Source organism: Herpailurus yagouaroundi, unplaced genomic scaffold (assembly GCF_014898765.1).
Source record: "Herpailurus yagouaroundi ecotype Mexico unplaced genomic scaffold, PumYag 189, whole genome shotgun sequence".
Taxonomy (NCBI): domain Eukaryota; kingdom Metazoa; phylum Chordata; class Mammalia; order Carnivora; family Felidae; genus Herpailurus; species Herpailurus yagouaroundi.
Window position 1 is genome coordinate 17,307,967 of NW_024412420.1, and position 15,244 is coordinate 17,323,210.

The 15,244-nt window shown below is 56.2% G+C and overlaps 1 protein-coding gene across 9 annotated transcripts in view; it reads right to left on the minus strand.

The window, feature by feature from the left end:
- MPP2 (MAGUK p55 scaffold protein 2) overlaps nucleotides 1-11,762 on the minus strand; it is a 28,585-nt gene extending 16,823 nt beyond the window's left edge. Inside the window, exons 1-4 of one of the 9 annotated variants that reach the window (XM_040497725.1) lie at nucleotides 11,563-11,761; nucleotides 10,066-10,129; nucleotides 9,086-9,149; nucleotides 3,983-4,101 (exon numbers count right to left, since the gene is read on the minus strand). In XM_040497725.1, coding sequence (XP_040353659.1) covers nucleotides 3,983-4,101; nucleotides 9,086-9,116 — 150 coding nt within the window. In that variant the 5' untranslated portion in view covers nucleotides 9,117-9,149; nucleotides 10,066-10,129; nucleotides 11,563-11,761. Of the gene's footprint in view, nucleotides 1-3,982; nucleotides 4,102-5,657; nucleotides 5,771-9,085; nucleotides 9,150-10,065; nucleotides 10,130-10,308; nucleotides 10,979-11,291; nucleotides 11,493-11,562 lie in introns of those variants that run through there. The other 8 variants (XM_040497726.1, XM_040497728.1, XM_040497729.1 and 5 more) reach the window with 8 other exon arrangements.
- Nucleotides 11,763-15,244: the final 3,482 nt, after the last annotated feature.

Consider the following 15,244-nt stretch of genomic DNA (forward strand, 5'->3'; position numbering starts at 1 on the left):
CCAGCTTGTTTATGGGCCACTTTGCCAAGAGAACCAAGTTTTTACAACTGGATCTTTGATCCGAGCCCTTTTGTCTGGTAAGTTGGAAATGTATCTCTGTATGCAAGGCCATTAAAATTGTGAGAAGGAATAAGAAATAGGTCCTGTTGTCCAAAGCAGGTCATGGGGTCAAGCCCAGACTGAAGAATGGAGAAACTCTGCCACTCGATGAGACAAGTGACAAAGTTCCATTGCAAAGGGTCACACGTACAGGGATGGGAAGGATTCTTACTGAGCTCAGACAGGCCTTTATGGAGATGCACTTCTTGTCTGTCTCACAGCTCAGTGGAGAGAAGTCACAGGGTCCTCTTGGCCCGTCAGCCTCGTACTGGGGGGTCTCAGAGTTGAAGAAAGGTCCACCTTATTCTCTGTTGTGCTTTATGCATCTGGAACCATCCTGGGAATCTCTTGGGAGGAAATTCTGACCAGCTTATCCCCCCAAAACAAGTCTGGAGAATATGTTTCCAGTCTGATACGGTTCGTCGGTAACTTCTCAGGTAGGCTGTACTGTGACACCCCAGGGCGACAGACTTGGACTCCATCTGGAGAACAAACTATCTGACCGCTCACTCCCATAGCCCTAGCACTGTGCCTGGTACTCGGTAAGCACGCAATGGATATTCGCTGTATCAGTGATGGCTGACCGGGTGAGTGATGGGAAATCATACAGCCAGCCGTCTGTATGGCCGTCTGGATCGTCTGGAGGGCCGTCTCGTGGATCAGACAAAGACACCGAAGAAGGACGCTAGCAAGGGCAATCATGCTTCAGAGGGACCTTCTAACCCCGAGATTCTCCTATCCTAAAAGCTCTCGATTTCATTGGCTGTCTCACTGTAGAAGCAACAGCTAACGTGACCCAGAGGGGACAACGGTCTAAAAAATCCAACTCTGAAATTGGCTTTGGCAGGTTACAGGTGTTGAGGGTCAAAATGTGCATATTCAGCAATGCCACTGCCAAGTGTCCACCCTAGAGAGACTCACGCATGTGCAGAAGCAGCTGAACGTGAGGACACGCACCGCAGCGCTGTCCTTAGTAGAAGAAAGTCAACAACATCACACCTTTTCTCAGTAGAACCGATAAATAAATACACCAGGCTCTATCTCATAAACTGGAATACCACACAACAGAGAGGGAGACACAGAATCTGAAGGAGAATCCAGGCTCTCAGCTGTCTGCACAGAGCCCACACGGCAGCGCTTGAACTCACGAGCTGTGAGATCATGACCTGAGCCGAGATCAAGAGTCGGACACTTAACCGACTGAGCCACCCAGGGGCCCCTACGACAACATCTTATTTCTTGGAAAGAAACAACAAGCACTAAAGAAAACAGGGCCAGCACTCACGACCTGGAGATAGGTACTTACACAGCTGTTGGGTTTAACTCCTACACCCTTTGTATTCATTCATTCAGCAAATATTTAGTGACCACCTACTGTATGCTAAGGGCTGTTCTGGGCTCTGGGGATGCAAACAGAAGGACACCCCTGCCCTCCGGGACCTCACATTCTCTTTGTTGCAAACATGCGTGATGCCTTGTTTTTATTTTTTTCAATGCTCATTTATTTGTTTATTTATTTAATTGGGGGGGGGGGAGGGCAGAGAGAGACGGAGAGAATCCCAAGCAGGCTCTGCGCTGTCAGCACGGAGCCCGACAAGGGGCTCGATCTCACGAACCATGAGATCATGACCTGAGTCGACATCAAGAGTTGGACGCTTCACTGACTGAGCCACCCAGAAGCCCCTTCCTGTTTTTACTTTTAATACACGAATACAGTCCTTGACCATTGAACGAAAAGCAACCGGCCTTTTCTCCAATTCCCCCCAGTCTGCTCACTTTTCTCCTCCCCAGAACATCCCACTACTGACCATTTCAGCCCTTGCCCCCTCCGTGGTTAGCAACCTCCCCAGGTCTTCATACGGAACGTTCCCCATGACCAGGCTCTGTCCCCAGGGCACAGTGTCCCCTGAGTAGCTCTCTCCCTCCAGTGGGGCCTGGTCCCTCCCACACCCCATGCTGGAGCCAGCCACGGCTGTCCTGTGTCAGAGTCCCCATCCCTACCCTGAGGAAAAGCCACCACCTGGCTGTACCGCCCTCTACCGCTGTCTCAACAGCATCATTGCCACACTCCTGGTCACTCCATCGCCATTCCTTGAAACCCTGGGCCTGCCTCGGTCTTCTCCCACCCCAATGCCTGTCGTACCCTAGATTCCCACCCCACCCCCACACAAACCTTTCCTTTCTGAGCCTCTTCAACATCAATGACCTCCCCATCCACTGCAGCCACATCCTAAACTGTCGTGTTACCCCCTAGAGCTGTGCTCCTTGGAAATCTTTCACCTCCCGCCTCCCTCTCTCTAATCTCTGCCTTCTCTTCCAGTTATGCACTCTCTCTCCAAACACTCTATGACCTCAGAGAGCCCCCAGGCCTCCATCTTGTCCCTCCCTCCCCGCTCTCCCAGTCTGGGCCCCAGAAGTGATGCTCTGAGTCCCTCCCTCTCACTGGTCCCCTTCACACTGCCCCCCTGCATCCCAGCCTCCACAGCCCACAAGACCTGGACCAAAGCCACCCCCTCTCCTCCTGGCATCCCGGGACTGAGCCCACCCCCACCCCGAAAGTCCGGCATCTGCCACGGGCAGTCTGGGGCCCTGTCAATCCTGCTCCCTGGCTTTAGTGGGGACCCCTTGCCCTCCCTTCAGCGATTAGTCAAATCTTCATCTCCAAATCCCCCTGCTCCATCCAGATCCCTAATTTCCAGCAGACCACTGCCCCCCGCTTCTCTGAAAACCCTGAGCAATCACACATGATTCTCTGCAACTCTGCTACCTCTTCCCCAGGAGACGGGGCGCCCTTCTACCCCCCCCCCCCCCGACACCTCAGCTGAGGGCACCACCAGCCTCTTACTTCCCTTATGCAGAATCCTGGGTGCCTTGCAACCTCCACCCCTCACCTTCCACACCCAAACACCAAACGCTGTCAATTCACTTCCTCAATAATTCTTTCCTCTTTCCCTCCCTCAAGCCCTGTTACTAGAGGTCTAGTTCACAGCCATCTCCAACTCAGGTCTTTCCAGCTCCAGCCTTGACCCTCCAACCATCTTCCACATGGCTGCCAGAGGGGATGCTCCTAAAATGACCATGTGCCATCAAAACACCCTTGCTTAAAACCCACAAAAGGCCCCATGTCACTCACAGGACATCACAGGACGAGGCCCAAGTCCCCAGCACAGCCCCCGGGGCCTGCCACAACCTGTCAGCATCTCGGCAGCTTACACTCTCTGTCTTGCACCCGAAGCTCAAGCCTCACACCGACACTCACAGTCCCCCGCATACTTCTGGCTTTTTCTCACTTCTGTTTCTGCTCAAGCTCTTCCCTTGTCCCCAGATGCCCTCTCCCTCCTCTTTGTTCTTCCAGACTCAGCTCAAGTGGCCCTTCTTCCAGGAAGCCTTCACTGGCTACATCGGGCCAGGTTAGGCATCCGTCCTTATATTCCCCAAACACCTAGTGCATCTGCCTCTATCACGGCCATTACCAACGCGTTTCATGACTTTCTCTCTTAGGGAGTTTCTCCCCCACCTGATGTGTGGCAGGTGGCTTTAAAAAAGACACCTGCACAAAATGCTCGAAGGCAGGGAGAGACAGGCAGGATGAACTCTGGAGATTCCAATGCACAGACGTGCCCACCCCTCGGCAGACGCACCCTCCACAAGCTGGCGGTCACATCTGCCCACGTGGGCCTGTCCACGCTCTCACCAGCCAGGCACGACACAGCCCCCTCACCTGCAGTCATGCAGATCCATCACCTGGGCACCATCCTCATGCAAGAGCCCCTCCCAGGGTCTTCTAAGTGCCACATGCCCCATTCCCAGGCACCCCGTGGCCAACACCCCACAACCTCCCCAGACACCGTGCTCTTATGCCCACCTCCCTGAGGCACTATACCTTGGCCAGGGATCTTACTATGGGACTTTCCATAATGCCTCGAAGGAAGATCAGGTCCAGCTCCGCGGCCCCCGTGGCATTGGGGAGGGATCCCAGGTTGTCCAGGACTTGCTGCATGGCTGGGAAGAAGGGACGGGCAGTGAGACACAGGTACCAGCTGGGCACGGGAGGCCAAAACACACCACAGCAATCCCACCCTCCTGCTCTGTGCGCCACAGAAGACAGCCCCTCTCCAGCAGCAATTCCCTCAACGCCCAGCACCGACACTCCAGGCCCCTGAATGTGCCTGGGGAAGGGAGGTGGGGGGACGCGGGCAGTTTGCTTGGCCTGTTCTCTAGGCCCTAGGTAATGCCAGCCGGGGCAGGTGGGAGGCTCCTGGAAGCAGAAAATGGACTCGAGGTGTGAGGGGGGGAGAAACGGAAGCGGTTGTCAGGTTCTAGGTTCTGTCCTAAACCAGAGAACCACAGATTCCTCACTCAAGCTCTGGATGGGCTGGTCCCGGCACTCAGCCACCTGCACCTAGAGGGTTCAAGGATAAGACAGACAGTACTTGGGGTGTCCCTGAGTGCAGGCCCAGAGTCAAGCAGGCAGCCATGCAGGCGGCCAGAGCCTCTACAGTACCCAGTACCAACAGTATCACTAATTCAGTGTGATTTTTCAAAAGTCTCGGTCCCTCGCCGGCCTCGGTCTTTCCCTCCTGTAAAACGGGTGGGTGCAACTGTGTCTCCAGGCCCTTCAGTTCTGGCAGAGAGTGATCTATCACCATTGAGAGGTTAACAAAGAACACAGAGAGCCAAAGCTGAGGCCCAGAACATTGGCAGGAGCTGGGGAAACGGGCACCCAAGGGCAGAGGTTAGACCAAATCAGCCCAGGGATCAGCAAACCCGCAGCCTGGCGTGGGACATAACAAGGACGTGAGAACACTGACACTGGGCCACCACAGTGGCTGCTGAGATCTGAGGTAGGGGCTGTCTTCACCCACCCACAGAGGTGGGAGCTCCTGGCCGTGGCAGGTTCTAGGGGGAGGAAGGGAGAAGCAGAATGTGCCCAGCCGGGGGCAGAGATGGGCAGGGGGTATCATTACTCTGCCACCCAGCCACCCACGCCTGCATCTACATAACAGCACTCAAGCTATGGAGGAGGGGTGGATACAGTCCCTGCCTCCTCTCACCACTCTTATCAGCGCCCCCTCCTCCAGGCAGGAATGGGGACGAGGAGGAGGGGGCTCTGAACTGGAGAAGCAGTCATGGCTCAACGACCCCCTCTTTCCCTCCTCCCCCCCACCTTTTCCAGAAACAGCATCCAAGCCAGCCCTCTAGACCCCTCCTACTCAGGCCCGGGCTTGGCATTGATCAGAGACCTGCAAGGCCTTTAGTGGCCTCGGAAAGAAGCCAGGGTAGGGACTCTTCCCGCTCTGCGAGGGCATCCTGGGATCCACCCTCCCCGGCCATCCTCACGTACAGGCTCACAAGCCTGTCAGCCTTGGAGGAGGACAGAGGCAGGGGAGTTAATGCCCTCTGTCCGGGCCAGCTCTCCTGACAGGCTGTGCCCCCAGACCTTTAGGCTCCTGAGAGCCCGCTCCCAGGACACGCTCTCCAGATGCCCAAACCCCTAGGGAGGAGAGTAGATTAAGGGTCCAGCTTTCCCCCCAGCCTCCCGCCCCGCCTTTCCCTACCTTCCCTCTGGAGATCGGCTTCCTCAGAAGAGCCCAGGGATATACCCTCCAAGGAGGCCCCGCTGCCCGGACTGCCCGCCATGGCTACCCCCCACCCCCGGCTCCGGGGCTCCTGGAGTAGCCTCCACGCAGCGGTCGCTGCCTTCCCTGCCCAAGGAGGGCAGCGCTGGAGGAGGCGGGACTCGGGGAGCGCCCTCTGCAGAATCAGCCAATAGCTAGGCTCAGACTCCCTGCTCGCCCTGCTGATTGGCCAAAGCCCGACTGGAGCAGCCGGGTGGGGAGGGGGCGGTGGTAGGGTGCGAGTGGGGCGGAGGGAAAGGGAGTCCTGGTCTTCCTGGTGCCCGATCACCCCCCCACCCGTGTTCGCACCAGCGGGGGTGGGGAGGAGGCGGCAGAGAGGAGGTTTGTGGGGCAGGGGGTTCAGCCTGCTGCCCCTTCACAACTGAGGCGGTGCTCAGAGACCCCTCCTCTCACAGTCCAGCTGCAGGAAACCTAAGGCGGGGTGGGGATTTGGCCCCAGCTTGTTCCCGCCCCCCTTTTCTGGAAGTCTCTTCTCCAATCCACCCAGGCCGCTTCCTCCTCTGGCCCTCAGACTTCTACTGTATGTTCCTTCTCCAGACCCAGTCTCCTTTACGATGACCCCCTCAGGATCAAAGGAAACCCCCAAGAATGACTCTCAGTACCAGGGGCACTCTCACTGCCAAGGGCAGTGGCAGTGGCAGTGGCATGGGGCAGATACCCCAAACCCCAAATGCCTCCCCCTACCTGCTAGCCTTGGGGGAGTGGAGGGGGGTGCAGAAGAGGTGTGTGTGGGGGGGGAACAGGGAGGAAAAGGAGGGGAAGGGAGCGCTATTACTGCGGGCAGGGGAGGGTGCCTCAAGCCCTTCTGACCCCACACCTCAGCCGCAGCCTCTCCCTCCCCCATCAGGCATTAGCTTCTCCCCTTAGATTAGGGATGATGCCTGGTGGGCAAGTCAGGCATCTGGGAAGGGAAAAGTGAAGGTGCATCCTCGCAGCAGGGACACAGGTGGGCAGGAGCAAAGGACTTGGCAGTCACCCCAGCCCAGTGCCTCCATTCCTCTGATACCCTGTACCTATGAGGCCACCTCCAGACACTGCTGCTGCCACCAGCCAGCCAGCCAGCCAGCCATTCCCTGAGGAGTGGCACCAGGTCCTAACGCACCCCTGGTTGCCATGGCAGCAGGAGGGATTACACACCAGGACATTAACCCAGGGATGCAAGAGAGATTTAAAGAGACAGCTCCACCTCAAAACAGCCCACATCCCAGCCTCGATTCAAAGACAAGGGGGAGTCAAGTAAAGAGGGAAGAGAGGGTAGGGCTGCAGGTCTGGAGACTCCAGGGGTAAGTTCTCTAAATACCCAGCCCATGCCATAACCCACATATCTCCCAACCCATCCCCAAGGGGGCCCTCCACTCTACTAGAAGTAGAGTTGGGTCTCTCTGCGAGAATCCCACTCCACAATGACAATGGCCATGTTGACCCGTGGGGAAGGGTAGGAGGACATTGTTAGCTTCACTGTGCAGATCCCCAGGCTGGGATCTCTCGGGGAAGGGAGTGAGGAGAGGGAGGGTGACCCTGAACTCAGAGGCAGGGGCACTGCTATCTATCAGGCCTGTAGAAAGTGTAATGGCCACAAATGAGAAGAGGCAGATCCATCATTAGATTTTTGAGGCCAGGGGCCAATCCAGCCTGGGGCAGGCAGAGAGGGCTGCCTGCAGGAAGGACCGAGAGGCTCATGGTCTCAGGGTCTCACATCACCTCTTTAGAGAAAAGGAAACTCAGGCTCCAAGAGGTTAAGCAGCCTGCTCCTGTCCTCCTTCCTTTGGATGTGGGAAGGCAGAAGTAGCCTATGGCAGAACACCAGGGGATCAGGGTCCCCAGGAGTCCTCAGAGGAAGCAGACTGTACCCATGCCCCTAGACTCCCCTCCCTGCCTGCCCCCCACTGCACCCCCACCATGCCCCCATCAACTGGCCTGCAACAAAGAAGTCAAATTCCCCTCCCTCTACACCCCTTCCAGGCACTATTAATGGGTTTACTGGGCAGCCCCAGATTGAGAGGCCTTTAATCACAGGCTCAGGGATGGGCTTAATTAACTCCCAAGCAGCTTACAGTGGGGCCCGGGCAGACTGGAGCAGAGGGGGAGCAGGCTGGACAGGAGGTAGGGGCACTGAGCCCTCCAAGGCTGTCAAAGCTGGGGGACGTTAGTACAGTGCCTCTACTACATGGAGAAAAGGCCTTTCTTCTGGGGACAAGGGTGTCACAGTTTAGGGTCTGGCCTACTCACAGCATCCTTCACTTTCCTGGCTCACTTTCTCAGAGGAGAGGGACAGGGGAGTCGTTCTAACCAAATTGGGAGGCCTGGAAAGTCTTGCAGAGGCAAGGGAAGGGGCTGCATGGACAGGAGGTCAGATAGAGCAGATTACAGTGTGAGGGCCCCTAGCCTCGAGCATAGGGAACTTCACCTGGCGGGCCCCTGAATGCACAAGGGGGTCCATGAACCCCTGGGGTAGAATGCAGATTTTGTACATAGAAGCATTGGTCTATGATGAGGGCCCACAGCTGTCATCAGATTCTCACAAAGGGATTCAGGACCAAGAAAAGTTAAGAACACTTCTCCCGTCCAATCGCCTCATGTTACAGACGGGAAAACCTAGGTCCTAAACAGGACTCAAGGTCACAGCCTAATTGAGGTAATAACCCAGCAGCACAGCATAACAACTGTGAATAGTCCTATGATGGAAATATCATCATAGCCTTTGAATTTCACATCAACCTCTTGATAGAAGAGGAGACGCAGGCCCCAAGAGGTTAAGTAATTTGCTCCTGAGGCTTCCGAGCTCATCTGGGCGGCTCACTCCCTTGCCCTAAAACCTCTTACAGAACCAGGTCCAGGCTTCCTGAACTGGCATTCCCCACACACAGGTCCTTACGTCCCAGCACACATAGACGCACATGTCGCTGGCACATGCTGGTTTACTCCACCTGTCTGGTGGGCACCGCACTGTGGACTTCTCAGCCCCAGGCTGTTCTGCTATAGTCCCTCTACTCCCAAGCCATCCTCCAAGGGCCAGCTCCTAAGGGCCACCTCCCCAACCAGCCTGGCCCCGTGCCATTGCCCTCCAGCAATACTGTGGATCGTCTCCGGAGCGCACAAGTCCCTGCCCTCCACGGAGGTGAGCTGTGCCACGTCTCTAGCCCCACCCTGGGGCAGACGCAGCAGGGCCATAGAAGCAGCTGGAAGGAAAGGCTGAGTGGCAGGATGGAGCAGCAGTGGGGGCCAGTTTATCCTTAGAGGTAGCCAGGTAGCCGTGGACGTGCCCGACTGCTGCTCTCCAACCCCAAGCCCTTGCCTGGCACTCTCTGAACCACTGATACAAACTGACATCCTCAGCCCCTTCTTACCAGACTCAGAGTTGGTGGCAGCAACTGGCATGGTGAGGTCTGCAAGGGCTCTGCAGTGTCTCTCCTGGAGGAGGGGAGGAAAACGAATGAGAAGGAACGATGGCACAGCAACGGGGAAGGAACGGCGGGGGGGTGGGGTGGGGGGGTGGGGAGAGGGGGTTCCCCTCAGGATCAGGGCATTACCCAGAGACTATATGATCCCACAGGAAGGCAGGAAGAGCACGTATTACATGCCCATTCCTCCAAGGAGGAGGAGATGAAGGATCAGAGAGGTTCGTTGCTTTGCCTAAGGTCACAGAGCTAATATAGAGGGCTACAATGAAAACCCGGGATTTTAACTGTTTCTGCCTGCCATCTGTCCTTTATTCATTTAATTTTTTTTTGAGGGGGGAGGGTAAGAGTCCAGAATTTGAGGCAAAAGCAGGAAAGATGGGCATTCCCAGGCTGTAAGCTGCGTGACGTCAAGAACTACACCTGTTTTGTTTTGCTTCTGGAACCTAGACGTAGCCAGTGGAGATGCTCTACAATCGTTCGGCTGGCTGGCCGACAGACATGAAGTCATGCCTTCCCAAGCCCTCTCTGACTTCCTCTTTCTCCCTTTGCCTCTTTTTAGCCCAGAGCTGGGGCAAGGAAAGCAGTGGGCTCCCCAGTCTCCAGTGGGGGGCGGGGCGTGTGCCAGGGAGCCACCCACTACCTTTTCCTCCCTTCGCCTTCCTGGGCACTTGCTGCTGGTGAAAACCCTAATTCCCAGTTGCCGTGACAACTAGAGGCAGTGAGTGGCTCCCAGCAGGGGTGGGGGAGAGGAGGGAAGCAGCTGGCAGTGCCCACTTTAGGACTGAATGCCTGCTGGGCCCTGGGCGCAGGGAGCCACACCTTCACCTCCCCCTAAAAAAAGGACTCTCCCCAGAGGGACCAATACCAGATTTTAATACAACCCTCCCTGGTCCCATGCCTGCCACCCCCAGGCCAGAGCTGGTCACCTGAGCTCAGGTAGCAGAAATTACAAAGACTCGGGGAAGACTTCGCTTCCTCCTGGATCTGCCCCTTAAAGACATGGAAGAAAGGAGTTTTAGGGGAGAAGAAGGGCCCCCCCCCCCCCCCCCCCCGAGGTTAGCACCCAGGCTGGGAGAAATGCCCAGCATCTACTGTGCCAGCCAGTGCCCCCACGCCAACCCCTGCTGTCCGGATTCCTTCCCTCCTCCCCCATCCAAAGTCCTGACCACCTGGAACCTGGGGCATTCTCCTGGCTGGTGCCGTTCTCCCCGACAGTTATTGGCAGAGGGGACTCCAGACATCTTCCTTCCTTAGAGAGCGGAAGGTGAGAAGAGGCAGGGAGGATCCTGTCCCCTGGAGTCTTGCCCAGCCTGCCTGGGTTTTTCTCTGGGTAATCCGTTCCCACAGCATCGGCTAGCTCTTCCCCACCCCCACCCAGGCCTCTGAGAGGGCGGGGCCTGGCTTGTGCCCACATGAGAACAGCAGTGCCAGGCAAGCCAGGCTGGCTCTGGGCCAAGGTCCGGGGCCCAGGCTTCTGGGAACGCGCTCCTCGGCTTCCAAAAGCCTGCGCCTAGGTGTCCTCTCACCCCTACCTCCAGACCATCCACACCACCCAGGGTCAGTAGGTGATGCGGACCCCTCCGTCAATACACATACAAAGAGATGTTGAGGAGAAAGGTCTGACAAAGGAGCTTTGAAGACCGATAGATCTGGGGAGGGGTAGACAGCCTAAAGGATGGGGGTCTAGGGACGTGCGGACCTGCACGCACCGACAATCAGAGAGCCCCAGCCCCACCGGCTCGGCCCTAACCCGCCGGGCGCTAGGACCTGGGGGAAGGGGGGCGTGTTGCGAGCCATCAAAGAAGGCTCTTTGCAAGCGCGCCCGCGGGAGTCTAGGGGATGAGGTCACTGACTGGATGCCCCCCGCCTCACTCCCCCCGCCCCTTAGTTGACCTAACTTTCTGACCCCGGCTCCTCGCTCCTGGCACCGATCCCCTCCCAGGTCTCCAGGCCGTAGCCCTGGCCTTCGACCCCGACCCGCCCCCGCTACAGCCTGGGAGGCGAAAGAAGCAGCGCGCCCCCCTTCCCAGGACCCCTTCCCAGGGTAGGTTGAAGTGTTGACCTCCCAAGGGGGTCTGAGGGGCCACGGGGACCCACGCAACCTCTGTCTCGCGCCCCCACCCCCCGGAAGCGCTAACAGCGCGGTTCTTACGTAATGCCCGGCTCCAAAGTCCCCCGAATCCGCACGGCCCCCGAAGAGGCCTCGCGGATACCGGAGCCTCGCTCAGCTCACCAGCTCTGAACCCGATGTCACTTTACAGCCCTAACCGCGGGGGCAGCCTCACGGGACACCGGGCTTTGATTTCTCCCTAGGAGCCCCCCGAGAGAGGAAGGGAGGAGGGAGGTGGAGAGGGAGGGGACGGACCCGAGGGAAGGGACCCGGGGAAAACCGGACCCAGAGAATAGGGCCCCAAGTGCTGTACCTGCACGAAGAGGAAGCAAGGACCTTGGGGTGAGCGCTGGCCCAGGGGGGGGGGCGCCTACCTGCGCCCCGGGGAGCCCGTAGCTCGGTGCGGCTCCAGTGCAACCCGGCTCTCCGCGTTTATTGCTTGTCAATCGTTACCCTGGCTCTTAAAGCGGCGAGGCCTCCTCTGCGCGAGGGGGCGGAGACGGAGAGGGGAGAGGAAGGGAGGGGGGATACGGACGTCGCGGGAAAGGCCGGAGAAAGTAGCCTTCCCGAGCGGCTGGAGGGTAGGCGGGGAGGTGGTGGTTTGGGAGACACCGCACAGCCCAAGACCCCCTGCTCTCTTTCCACTCGGGGAAGCACAGGCTGGGACCTGTACCCACCCGTGTCCCTCGGCGCCCAGCGATCCCTTAAAAGGGCGATGGTGAAAGATTGCTCCCTTCTCTCCGCTTAGACCCGCGTTCCAGTTTCAGGCGGGCCTCGCCTCTCCCCGCTATCCTGCTCCCCGCTTCGGAAAAGGGATCAGGAGTTCCCTTTAGGGAGATTCCCCAAGGGGCAAGAGACCCATCCCCAGAGGGTCTCGGGCTCAGGGGCAGCTTCCAAGGACTCGAATGGTGGATAGCTGGATCCCAGCCACTCTGGAAGAATTTGCAAAAATGGGGGAAATGTCTTCCAGGAGTAGTTTGAGATCTTATTTTAAGTCTGGATCGGAGAGCTAGTCCATACCCTTCCTACGGAATAGGGAAAGAAGTAACTTGCTATCCGTCTTCAGAGTTCCATCTCAAGAAGTAAATAAAGTGTTAAACCCAGTTAGTTGCCTGCCTTAGCCCAGCCTCTGGCTCCACCCCAGACCTGCTTGTAAAAGATAGTGTATGGCCTTGAATACTTGGAAGTTCAGCCTGGAGACCATCCTTGGTTCAAAGGGCTGAGCATTTGGGGCCAGCCACAGTACCTTTCTGACTTCAGTGTTCTCCCACCCCCTCCAATTGCCTTCCGGAATATGCAGAGATTATCCCTCTTTCTTGCTAGCTGGGATCCTAATGTCAGAAATGGAACGAAGCTCCTGGCTGTCTCCGTGGTGGCGCTTGCGGCTTTTGATCTCTGGGATGGAAGTTTAAGTCCCACTTTGAGTGTCAAAATTATTATTTTTTTTAATCTTAAAGAAGAAAGAAAGAAAGGGGTGCCTGGGTGCTCAGTCCGTTAAGTCTCTGCTTCTTGATTTCAGCTCAAGTCATGATCTCATGTGAGATCAAGCCCCAAGTCAGCTCTGCGCTGACAGCTAGCTTGGGATTCTTTTTTTTTTTTTTTTTTTCTCTCCCCCTCTCTCTCTCTCTGCCGGTCCCTGACTTGCACGTGCACGCTCTCGCTCTCAAGATAAACATTTTAAATGAGAGAGAGAGAGAGAAATGGACCACATCCTGGAATCTTGCTTGGAAATCTCAGAAATGGGCTTGACTTGCGATTCCATCCAGGGAGCAGGAGACTGGCCCCAGGGCCCCAAGAGACTCAGTTCACCCCAATGAGCTCTGGAGGGCTCTTGGTTATATAGGTTTAGGGAAAAGGCATAACACCAGGCCAAGCTCTGCTGAAAGCCATGAGCATCCATGCTCTCCACGCTTACTGAGGGAGGAGAAGAAAGGTAGTTAGCGACCCCAGATGGTGAAGACTGGAATTGCAGGCTTCAGTTGCCAACCAGAAGCTTGCTGGAGCACAGTTGTCAACCCCCTCCTCAGCCCTCAAACCAGAAGATCCTCCTAATTCAACTCAGAAAAAAAGTCCCCTTCCCATTATGAAGGCTACCCTCCACCATCACCTGTCCACATCTCATTGCATTTGGTTGGGAAGTGGAAGGATCTTGAATGCGTCCGAAATATTACTTACTTCTTTTCAATCAGGCAGCTATTATGCCATAGCAACCCATAACAAACCTTCAGTTCCATTCAGGATCCCCAAGACAAGGTGGAATCCCAGACTCTGGCCCACGAGGGAGGTGGAGCCCAATTTGTTATTTTTACCGGCTGCTTTCCCCCACATACACACCCCAGTAGTCAGTCAACAAGTATCTTTCTAAAAGGGACTTACAGAATGCCAGCCCCTCACATCTTTTTAGGACCTTACAACTGATAAGCTGATTCTCACAACAGCCCGGTGAGGTTCTGGTGTGGGGAGAAGAATTTCTTGATGCAGGGTAGGATGCTCCTATTCTGTTTCAGACAAGGGGCCAGCTTCCATCATACCGAGTCAGATGCCAGCTTGGATGCCAGGTTCAGTGACTCCTGATCTCCTGGAGCTCACAGACTGGGGTGGAGATCGGGGAGGCGGGTGGTGCCTGGTGGTATAGTTGAATGTCATAACAGAGGTGCAGTAAGCGGTCCCCAAGGAATGAGAGGTACTACTGGTGGGAGAGAGAGTAGCTGAGAGGGAAGCCGGTTGGAGAGGTTCACAACGCATCCCATGCCAGTCAGTGGCTGCCCACCGTGCTGGGAAAAGGGGGAAAGGGCGAGGGGGATAGAGTCTTCTCTGTGGTCTGTAATTAGTTGGGTCTTCCAGCCTCCGCAGGTCACAAGGGTGCAGGCAGTGTCTCTGCTTCCCCTAAAATCAAGGCTTTCCTCTGGTGGATGTTCATCCCGGGGCTTTGGGAATCAGGACACTGAGAGCGGCTGTTGTGAGTTTCAGGCAGCTCTCCCGCGGTGTAGAGTGATGTTACACTCCCGATAATGGCCAGCAGGGGCCGCCAACAGCTATCCCAAGTCTGTCTACACCCACCCGCTTCAACTTCTCACCTCCCACCGCTGCAACTTGCCAGTCTTGTTCTAGAAATCTTTCCTATTGGCTATATCTCTCAATAAAATAAATAAATAGATAAATAGATAAACAAACAAACAAACAAACAAGTTTGAAACTCTCACTGCATATATATATGTGGGTGATGTGTGTGTCCCAGGCCAGTTACCTCTCTGGGTCTCAATTTTTTTCATGTGTACAATGGGCATAACAGCCTCCACCTTGGGAGAGGACAGATGTAAAGTGGCTGCCACAATGCAAGGCACACAGAAAGTGCTCCGAAAATGTTCCCCTTTGGGTCTGGGTCGAAGAGGCTCTAGCAAGGTGCCCTCTGGGCAGTGGATGTTTAGTCTCTGCCTCTGGATATCTGGTGTGCCCATAACTGACCTCAGGTCCTCCAGGGCATGGGACGTCCCAGGGCTTCTGGATCCCCAGGTATTTGGTATGGATTGTGTGTCCTCTTCCCGCTGCCCACACAACCATTGGTGGCACCTTGCCCAGCCCTGTCTGTGCCACCCACTTCTCCTCTTCTTCCTCCATTTCCCCTACCAGGGAGCCGAGGGCTTTGCTGTGGACACCATATCAGGGGGCCAGGAATAAGTAGCCCATCACCAGAGTGGGGACGAGCTTGCAAAAGGCAATGCAGACCTTAAGAGTGGGAGGGAGTCTTGCTAGCCACCCCAATAGCCCCAAAACCCGATATCCATTGCTGGCGACCCTCGTAAACCGATTATGCCTTGGACTGCTCCTGTAGACCTGGACAGGCAGGGATGAGGGGCCAAAGGGGGAGAGAGTGGAGGGAGGCTATAGACAGTGGGAATATACGTATGCCCTGTGGGCTGTGTGAGGCACTTGAGTTGTTGTTTAGAGACAGAAAGAAAGGAGAGAGGGGCGTCCCTGCTTGAATCGGTGACCTG